The sequence below is a fragment of the Salminus brasiliensis genome, chromosome 4 (genome assembly GCF_030463535.1).
Source record: "Salminus brasiliensis chromosome 4, fSalBra1.hap2, whole genome shotgun sequence".
Classification (NCBI taxonomy): Eukaryota; Metazoa; Chordata; class Actinopteri; order Characiformes; family Bryconidae; genus Salminus; species Salminus brasiliensis.
In genome coordinates, this window is record NC_132881.1 from 6,618,956 (window position 1) to 6,629,525 (window position 10,570).

A 10,570-nucleotide genomic window follows, 5' to 3' on the forward strand; every position below is an offset into this window, starting at 1 on the left:
TTAAATAATCAGTAATTTACCGTCAAAAGATTCAAATGTGTGAATACACAGGATGCTGCTAGGTTCCTATAAAAAGGTGTAGAGGTGAAGTGAACGAGATATGAGGAAGGTACAAAAGAAGCCAAAGGCCTAGAAGACGACTATGAAACGCTGGATACTGAACAAATAGGTAAAATGTGAACAAAGACCCTCTAAGATTGCATTGGAAAGTTTTTTCCAGGCATCTCAGCCTTAACAAGGACAAGATAAAAAATAGGGACAAACAGCATTGCTTCAGCTCTTGTCTGTCCAGTACAGGTCTAATGAAAGATGTTCTTCAAATAAGTAATGATGGCTTCTCAAAATAGGCCTCCATTTTTTTGCTTGACCCTCAAAAATCATAAAAACATTGGTGAGGATGCAATTCATGCACAGCTGCTGCGCACAGAAACACAGAAAAAAACATATTCTGCACTCAAGTGATCTCTAAAGTGTGAAATCCCAATCAGTGCGCTGTATTATTAAATACAGATCTCAGAGAAAGGTTTTATACCATTTCATACTATAGGTTGCATGATATTTTAACTTAAATTCAAAAACACCTAACCCACTCTGTCACCTTCTCACTCATCTGTAACATCTCTCACCTTACATGCTGCAGCTTGCTATATAATGATCGTGTCTCAGCTTACAAACTTTTCAGAGTTAAATTTAGCATTGCATCAAACAGATCAATGCCACCCACTCTTACTGAATTCCAATTATTCAATTTAAAGGAGAAAATTATTTAATCTTACATAGTATGGATTTAAATGTTCACTATAGCTTCATTGATATGTGCTGCATGTATACCTGTCCAGAGCAATTCAGAAGAGCATTTCAGTTCCTTTAGCCGAAAGGTAAATTCAGTTTTAATGTGATCTGAATCTGGCTACTGGCCTTCTAAAGCCTATACTATACAGGGTTTACTGATTTAACTGTTCCCTAGAATAGAAAAACTGTGTTTGCCTTACCACAGTTGAATATTGGACAAGCTAAAATGCTGCATAACAGACACTTGGTAAACTTTTGATGGTTCTTTAATGTGAAACTGCGAAGGAACCTCTTAAAACGCTTTAAGGTTTTTTTTTTTCCTTCAAGGTTCCTTGAAGGTTTAGCACCTTAAGAGTTTCAGATTGGAAAAACCTCCAAAAGTTGATCTTATTGATACTTTTACCCGTGAATGCTGCATTTTAGAAATAACAATTCAATTTGAATGGTTCTTGAAACAATACATCTACAAATAGCTTGTATAATCTTACAATAATTTAAATTAGATGAATATTTGTGAAAAAGAAAATGCTGAAAATTTTTCCCAGGGCAAACCTCTTCACAAAAACATGTAGGGGCCAGCAGTATTTTTTTTTACGTAAACAAATGGAGGGTGGAACTCTGGTCCTGCACAGTTTTGCGCTTGTCTTGCACACCTGATTCAACTCGCTTGTTACTAGTCCGGCCCCTTGTTCCCCACCCATGCAGCAGAAGTTGTTTTTGCACAGCTCACAATCTAACAGCAGCTTTAATTGTGACTTTTGACAGAATTCACACACAAATTTCTCCAGAATCACCCTGTAAAGTGTTTTTTTTTTAATCACAAACTTTTGTTGGCTCCAATATAACACTAGGCATATAGTCTTATGCAAAGGTTTAGACAGTCTTGTTTAAATAATATTAAAAAAATAAATTCTCAGGACTTAAATATAAACAAGTGATATACTTTTAGTACAGTTTTAGTAAAAGCCATATTTATTAACTAAATTTAACAGATTGCGAAAAAACACATTTAAATGTGACATACATGCATACAATGCTTTTGTCCTTTTGCGATACATTAAATTAAGCACTTAAATAGTATTAATTATGCATTAGAACGTGTAGAGATGTGTTCTCTGTGGATAACCTTGTATCTGTGACCATTCTTTTTTAAAAGAACAAACACAATCTGATCACATGAATTTAGTTAAATTTTATTTTGCTAAAAATGTGCCAGTCTACTCTGTGGTCAAAAAATAAACTTGCCATGTCTGACATGGCCTCTATTACATTTTTATCCTTATTGAGATGCAAATATGTTTAGAAATGCATGAAAGGTTTTGGCTTAAATATTGTATTGAACGAATTATGCTTTTATCAGTTTGCTGCAACTAGCCCCAATCTGTTGCAATTAACCACCTAGGTTGTAATGTTTGAATGATTTACTGCTAATTTTTTACTGCTTAAATACATTTGCAAATGATTAATAAAAAAAATCAAAAATCAAAACGCATTACATTGCACCCAAGTCTCCTCTGCTTGTCTCCTCACTCCTTACCTGGAACTTTACGCCAATTAAAACCAAGCTTAACATTCCATCAGCATTTTGGTGATTATCACAGTGTTTTAAATGAAGGCAGATGTCTTTTGCAGTAAAACCTTTTTTCTCTCCGCAAAAAGATAAAAGCAACACTCTCTGCTGTGCTTCCCCAGAGTTTTTTAGTCAGTGATGTCTTATATAAAGCTATCTGAACCAGTTAAAAAAATAAATAAAATATCCCACCTGTGCAGCTAAACACGCTGAGAGCAAGCTGTCTCGCCTTCCAGCATATATGAGGTAGATAGAGAGAGCGCAATGGAAAGAGGATACAAAGATGAAGGAAGATAAGATGCGAGAGGTTGAGGAATGGAGACAGCATGCTTCAGAGAGTGAGACAAACAAATTAAAGAGTTTGTACACAGTATGAGTGTTCATTTTCCAGAATCGATACCAAGCTTGTTTCAAGAGGCATTGCCTTTTTGATGATGAAACACTGAAACAATGACCGCAGCAAACAAACAGGTAAGACAGGAACTACATGCTTCCAAACCTTTCCCATTTGCTCCTTATACACAAGCACAGTGAGGTGAGACAGACTGCTGAATAATCAGATAATCATTCTTTAACAATACTGTCATTTAAAATTTAGGTATGAAAATAACTATAAATGCTACACAATTTAGGAGATTATGTGCTGTATTAAAGACAGCCTGTGTGTAAATGGTTGTCGGCAAAGCTTTCAGTCAATGAAGACAAGGCTCCATTATCCTCAACCTGTCTCTTAGCTTGCATAGCCCGGTGGAGAGGAATTGCGCCACCTGGCTCTGAAAGCTGCAGCCGCATCTTTAATGCTGCTAGAGCATAAAGACAGAATGCACTGGCCTCAGGAAAGGTGGCAGGCACTGTCTGAGACCCCTTAGGGTTTTAGGTTAAAAGTTTTAAATGTTGAGCATGAAGGTTTCTATTTATATGTCAGTTTATTGGTAGCTGCTGCCTTCTGACAAGTTTCAATGCTACAATCTGAGACAACTCCCCCTTCAACTTCTATTATTTTTTTGTATTACCAATTTATATTCTTTTCAGAACTTTCTAATCAAAGTAGAGGACTTGGGGATTTAGTGACCTCTCTGGAGAGGATGTGTAATTGCGAGCTTACAGGTGGTCTACAGGTTGTGTTATTGAGGCTATTGATGACAGGGTTGTGGGTTCAATACTAGGGCTCGGCAAGCTGCCACTGTTGTGCAAGGCCCTTGACCCTCTTTGCTTCCTGGCCGCCGCAGCAATGGCTACCCACCGCTCCAGGCATGTGTGCTTTGATCACTAGTGTGTGTGTCTGTTCACTACAGGGATGGACACACATCTGTATCCGACACAAATGGTGAATGCGGTGGTCGTGTCTTATCTACAAAAAAAAGCAAGGATAGTACCTGATGTTGTCTGAGAATAGTGGCTAGCTCCGTTGTGGTTTCAACCAACAGCGTTAGGAGGCCAGACCGACACTGCCAGACTCTGCAATAGTTTATTCCCCCAGGCCATCAGGCTGCTCAAATCTCCACACGCTCACATACACACAAACCTCAACTGAGCCCTTCTACCTGACCCACCTTCTACATTCTTGCTCACTTACTAAAGCAAGGTTTGCTGCTAAATACTGCGCTAACAGAAGTACTGTATTCCTCCACCTCAGCAACAGCTGTGTTCAAGTATGCTATAAGCTGTACTGGTACTTCACTGTCCTGTCTGAGAATTCTGCCTCCTAAAGAACCCCCCGGGTATATGGTTGAGACGACAAAAAAAGCCTCTTGAACTTGAACTTCAACAGAATAAAGGAGAAATGACCACAATGTTCTAAACACCACACTGAGAAAGTGAGCAAGAGAGGCTAAGAGAGAGAGCAGGAGGAAGGGAGGGAGGGAGGTTGGTTGTGTAGTTTCTGTTGCTCTCTCTCACCCAGACATCCTCATGCATTAGTCATAGCATGCCAACTGTTCACTCACAAAACTCTTTGTTATCTCTGCCCCTCGGACATGGGCACACGCGCACACACACTTGCATGCGCGCGCACCCACACACACACACACACACACACACACACACACACACACACACACACACACACACATGCATATGAAATGCTGTTCGGTTCCATAATGCCGGTCTGTCTCAACAACGAGAAAAGAAGAAGCTCTACTAAGTTCCCCCAAAAAGGTCAGCGGAGTTCACTTGTTTATCTGGTGACCAATCATCGCTAACTATGGCCTCAGCGGTGGCTCAGCAGCCTTTCTCCAGTAAGCTTTCTTAAACTGAAAACACATTCTGAGCTTTTGTTCAGCATAAAGAAGGCAAGGTAAAGCAGTTTCACTCTCTTCTTGGGGAAAGAACAGCACGCAGGCACTGACAGGCAGCAATGAGGCACCCGTGCTTAAATAATCAGAGCACAAATTTATGCTGATTCTTATGGTAATGTAAACATGGTGCTTCAAACGCTGTCCACCAGGGATGCAAGAAGGCATCAGTCTGAAAGCTGCAATTTAACCGCATTGATTTTGGTACGTTAGAATCGATATCTATAATAGTGTTCAATAAAGTATGTGCAGTATTGTGCCAAAATAAAATTCTCAGGCTGTTTTCAAATAGAGAAATCCATACAAACGTTTCAGAGATGTCATGATTTCCTAAAAAAATCATAATCTTATTGAACTGACAGAGATTAACTACACCCCACCTTGTACACATGTGCACTATACAGACCCAATCGTGATTAAAGAAAGACAGGAGAGAGCCTAACGGAGAAGAAAAATGGGACAAAAGGCCAAAAAAACAGAGCGAGGAAATGGAAAGAAAGAGAGAGTTGCTCTTACAGCAAAGTGAAGAGAGAGGCACAGCAGTACTAAAAGGACTAAGTACACAGGAAATCATTAGATGGCACTCCAAAATGAGAACCTAATTGGGTGAAAATGCAGTTCATTTGTTTCAACCGTCTGTGCAGACAACACACTTATAAATAACTAAATAAATAAACAAATAACACTGCTCTCTATGGACACTCAAAAAGCATGTGCATTAAAGTCTTAACTGATTAGGACCCAATTGGCATGAAACTCTGTGACCTACACTAGTAGTGGGCGATATATGGGTTCATTGGGTATACAGTTTAAAATTTGTCTTAAGGTTAGAGCTTCTGAATTATTAAGGTTTTCATTCACATATTTCATTTCTGAATACTAAATCATAATACCAGTTTTTAACAAATTAGTGCAGAACTACATTTAGTGGCATGGGATCTCCTGCCAGTAGGGGTTTAGGTTATAAAAAAAAATACTTGGAGCAAAAGGGCTTGTATACCAGGACTGTTTCTAACTACAAGTCATCAACCAGTAGGGCTGTGAAGGGGGCTAGACACGCCCTGACATTTTGCAAGGATTAGCATTTTCACAAAGCTGTATGCATGACCAGAAATGCAATAAGCTGAATAAGTAAAAAAGGGTGTTACAGATAAGTCCAGCTGATTCCTAAAATAAAAAAATTAACAAAAAAGAAAATCTAGAAAAAAGGAAGGAGGAAATCTCTTAGCGCAAACTCATGCAGTAGAGAACTGCTCTGGCATTCGCTCTTGTAACATAACCTCGATTTTCACCCAGGCGCCTGTGAGAGGCCACAAAATTAAGCTGAGAACACTCAGATGGTTAAAAATAATAAAGGCAAAAAGGTCAGCCAACAACGGCTAATACAGACAGGTGTAGTGGAGTGTGGCACCGTCTTTGCTGGGAAAGTGTTCTATGGTGAGTCTGTGCATATAAAGGAACAAAAAAAGAGAAGAGGATTAGAAAAGAGACGTGACCTTACTTTAAAAGCCAGTCACACGGACAGATATTAAGATATCCTCAGCGTCTTTTGGCCACTAGTGTGTTGAGTTTATAAAAGGGACTTGGGCGGTGAATAAGAGGAGTAGAAATCCAATAGCGAGAAGTCTACAGCGGGCTCAATTGGGACCTGTCTTTCTCTAATACGAGGACGTTTCCGTTTGCCCCTGGGCCGTCAGATAACTGACCTATCCATGCGGGAGCACCACAGCCCGCTAGACTCATTAGTGAGAGATTAATTGATTAATTAAGACGCAAATTAAGGGCCAAGCGTAGTAGCACTTCATTAGGCTCAACCAAGATCGTAATGGTTGTTAACACTGTCAATCTCTGATCATCAGAAACAGCAAATGACACTGGTGAGTGAATACGCCTGCATATGAGACAGAGAGCAAAAGACAGACAGAGGAGAGAGAAAGAGAGGCATAAAGCAGAGTACATAAGCTAGTGATTACATCTTCCTTTCGCTCTCTTCACTGCCTCAAAGCCACACCAATAAATTATGAATGCTTATTAAAAAAGGGCAATATTCAGCATCCAAAATAAACTCGCAAGATGCAAGAGACACAAAAGCGAGATAAACAAAAAGTGCTGAGAAGCATTGGGAGAATATCCTCCTCCTAGTGCACACACACAAACACACACACACACACGCAGCAAGTCCCTATGGCCCGCGTCTGTCCTCTAAGGACTCTCCGATATGCAGATAACTTCAATACGAATTTAACGATGTAGCTTGGCAAAACTCGCCAAGCACTGTTCAAGTGTCGGATGTTCTAACAAGGATCTTCCTTGTCTGAGATTAACATAATTAAAATGAGACTTTTGAAGAGGTGTAAGATGCTATAAGAAACAGGGGTGAGACCAGAGTTAGGGTAGACTGTAGTGCATCTGTTCGGATGCACTTAAGCCACTTAACACTTCTCCTCCGATACATGCGAATACCAGCCACTGCCTCTTTACTCTCTTAACTGCCCCAACGTGGCATCACCGGACAGCGGGCAAGCTCGGGTCCCCAGCTCCGCCACACCACACAGCAGACGAAAGAGTTAATCCAAGCCATTCTGAAGCATATCTATTCGCCCATTCATCATTAAAGATTCACATCAAGTACAGAACAGCAAAAAGAATTTTGTGTGACAGAAACTATAGTTTATATACTGGCTATTAACTTACTACTAACCCCACCCTAACTGGAACAAACCCCACCTTCCACACAAGCACATCAAAATTATATGCAATATACTTGCTTTTAACTACGCATATCCTGCATTTATTCTCAGCGTAGGTTCTGCACATCCTCTGCAATTAATGCAACACATACAAGAGATGAAATACCAGCATAAACAGCTGGGGCAGCAAAACAGAGCGTTATGTAACACGTTATGTGAGCGTTAGACCATGAAAACAAACTTTTGCTGTGTCCGTCTGACAGTTTCTTAGCTTGTTTCACGACTGTGCATGTTGCTCATTTTTAAGCAGTAAAGTGGTAAGTAGTAATGTAGAAGGGAAGGGGATATTTCAGCCCTGACTCACCCCCTAGTGGACATAGCTTTTAATCCTCCAGTTGGGCGAAAGGTACGCAGACGAGTATGTGATCAATTAGCCTCACATAGTTGTGGCGTACAATATCCGAGGGGGTTAATAGCAAGTATATCATGGCCTTAGACCATCCTTTAGCGTTTGTGAACAAGTCGCAAATGGACAACATCTACTGGGTGAAACAATCAATCTTTCACTGTCTTGCTAAACTTGTTAATCTCTGTTCATAGTAATAATCCCTGTGGAATATATGGTAGATCATTGGTCTTTAAGCACTGGCAATATCTGCGAAAAACTTATGAGGCATTACATACCGTGATAATATCATAACATCACCCATCCCAACTTCAATACAATACATACTAAAGTATAAGTACAATAACAAACCCCAACTAAAAGGGGATTGCCACTGATTTCTCAACATTTCTGCATAATTCAGTCACTGAGATGTAAACACAGTCAGAGTGGTCTGATGTGCTAAAGTTACACAGAAACTCTGAAATCATCACACCAGTGGAGACTGGAGCCGGGGGTACAATAATTATGATGTCAATATCAACTTATCGTACAATATATGGACAAGACGTCACAAATTGTTGGTGACTTCTTTGGTTCCCAATGCGTTTATTTAGTAAGGAGAGCCTGTTAATGTTAATGAGCTGGTATATAAACTATATTAACAATTTCAGTTTGATTTGTTCATGACTTTTAAATATTTCATATTTCATTTTTTTATGTCTTAAGTGTAATAGCAGTATTAAATGCATATAATAGTGGCATAAAATATTTCAAAAATGACAAATATAATTTATTGTGATTATTTCTAGGACAACAACTATGAGAGTCAACAACACAATAGCAGAGCCCTTCTATTTACTATCCAAAATTGCCAGTGAATGTACATGTGTCTTGAGTTTTTATAAGGTAAAATAGAGGTCTTCTTTGCCTAAAAACACCCTCCATGTACACTACCCCTTTGAATGTATTTCATAAATAAGTCTAAGCCCAGATCTTGTCAAAAAACTATCATACAGCAATGTAGCTCTATGTATTCACACTTATTTCATGTAATAGTGTAAAATGCTTTAGACATCAGGTTTCCATCACCACTGCTGAACAAACCTAATCTCGTCTAGGCACTTTTTCCCCATCAAGCCACTGTTCTCAACTCAAGGGTTTAGACATGGGGCAGTGGTGGCTCAGCGGTTAGAGCGCCGGGATATCGATAACAGGGTTGTGGGTTCGATTCCCGGACTCGGCAAGCTGCCACTGTTGGGCCCTTGAGCAAGGGCTTTTTGGACCCTTTACCCTCTCTGCTCCCCGGGTGCTGGAGTTGGCTGCCCACCGCTCTGGGTGTGTGTGTGTGTACTCACTGCCCCTAACACATGTGTGTGTGTGTGAGTGTGTGTTCACTACCAGATGGGTTAAATGCGGAGGACACATTTCGCTGTACAGTGACAAATACGTGCACCTTTTACAAATAATTTGAGAAATCTGACATTTTTTATGGGTATCGGCCCAAAACTCGCCTCCATGTCGCTGCCTTCACATACAAATCTTGTATTTCCAAAACGGCAACTTTCCAAAAGACGGAAAAAGGTCCCAATGTCTAACAAATTTTATTTATTTATTTATTCCAAGTGATTTTTTAACATTTCTATTGTGTTTGATTCATGATGCACTTTTGACACAATCTAAAAAACACGATCCAAAACATGCAAAACAGTCTGAAATGGGAGAAAACGGAGATAAAACATGTACATGACACGTTCATCACCTGGCCGAAGTTTACTGAATGTGCTGGACTGAAATGGGACTGAGTGAGTAAAGCATTTCATGCCAGTGATGCGCCTCAAGTCACTGAGCTGGTCCCTCTCCAGGATGCATCTAGGATGGGACCTTTAGTTAAAGCCGTGGTTGTGATTTAAGGCATGCTGAAGTTGTGCAGCTTGTCCAGACTCCAGTTATTAGATTTTCTAATTAACAAAACCTGTGAAATATGCCTCTAAGATTTCCTCTGGGAAACTAAAAGGGGAGAAACCTTACAGCTAATTTAAGCACTTTAAGGACCATGCTGGACGTCGCTTGTACCTTGGGTGCTTGAAATGTAGGCGACCTGTACTGTACCTATCAGTGGACCTGAGACCTGAGAGTGCAGCTGTACCGGATATCTTAATTAATTAATTAGCTACACAGTGTGGAGTAGTGCAGCACTAATGAACTGCAGGAGTGATCTCAGACCAGCTCTGAGCTGTAACAGTAACATTTACAAACACACACACACACACACACACACACACACACACCACAGCTCTTACCGTAAACTCCCTGTCCTCGCGTGTAGCGATGGATGACGGTGAAGAGTAAGACCCAGAAAAGCTCCATGTTCAGCCGAGTCGCCTCATCACCTGCGGAGAGCCACAGACCGGTTAGCTGTCGGTGGGCTGCTGCCGAAAAACGCCAATAATTTCCTCCAAACCTCGGATTATCTAAAGATTAGAGCGCTGGATTGAGGGGACTGACTGAAACGGCAGTTATTTAGATAGCTAGCTAATAATATGAAATTGGAGAGGAGGTCTAGGCTCTTTGCTCGGCGTTGCTAGATAGCTAAAAAAAAAAAAAGGAGGTTGTCAAAGAAGTTGTCTTTAAAAGTGTAGCTAGCTAAATTCTCATCATCCCGGTGTAAAATAATACACTTAGAGTCAGAGAAGCGAATATCTGACTCTCTTGTCGGTCCTGCGGGTGAACTTTCCTAGTTAATTTCGGTTGTCCTTTAATCGCGTCCCAATCCAAACACGTCCACAGTTGACTCTGTACACTAGCGAACGCTTTTCCAACGGGGATGGCCACTTGT

General features: G+C 40.3%; 1 protein-coding gene across 4 annotated transcripts in view; it reads right to left on the reverse strand.

Moving 5' to 3' along the window:
• Positions 1-10,570, reverse strand: part of mdga1 (MAM domain containing glycosylphosphatidylinositol anchor 1) — a 238,769-nt gene that overhangs the window by 225,853 nt on the left and 2,346 nt on the right. For all 4 annotated transcript variants that reach the window (XM_072677420.1, XM_072677419.1, XM_072677416.1 and 1 more), the window contains exon 2: positions 10,035-10,124. In XM_072677420.1, the coding sequence (XP_072533521.1) occupies positions 10,035-10,101 (67 nt within the window). In that variant the 5' untranslated portion in view covers positions 10,102-10,124. The remainder of the gene's footprint in view (positions 1-10,034; positions 10,125-10,570) is intronic.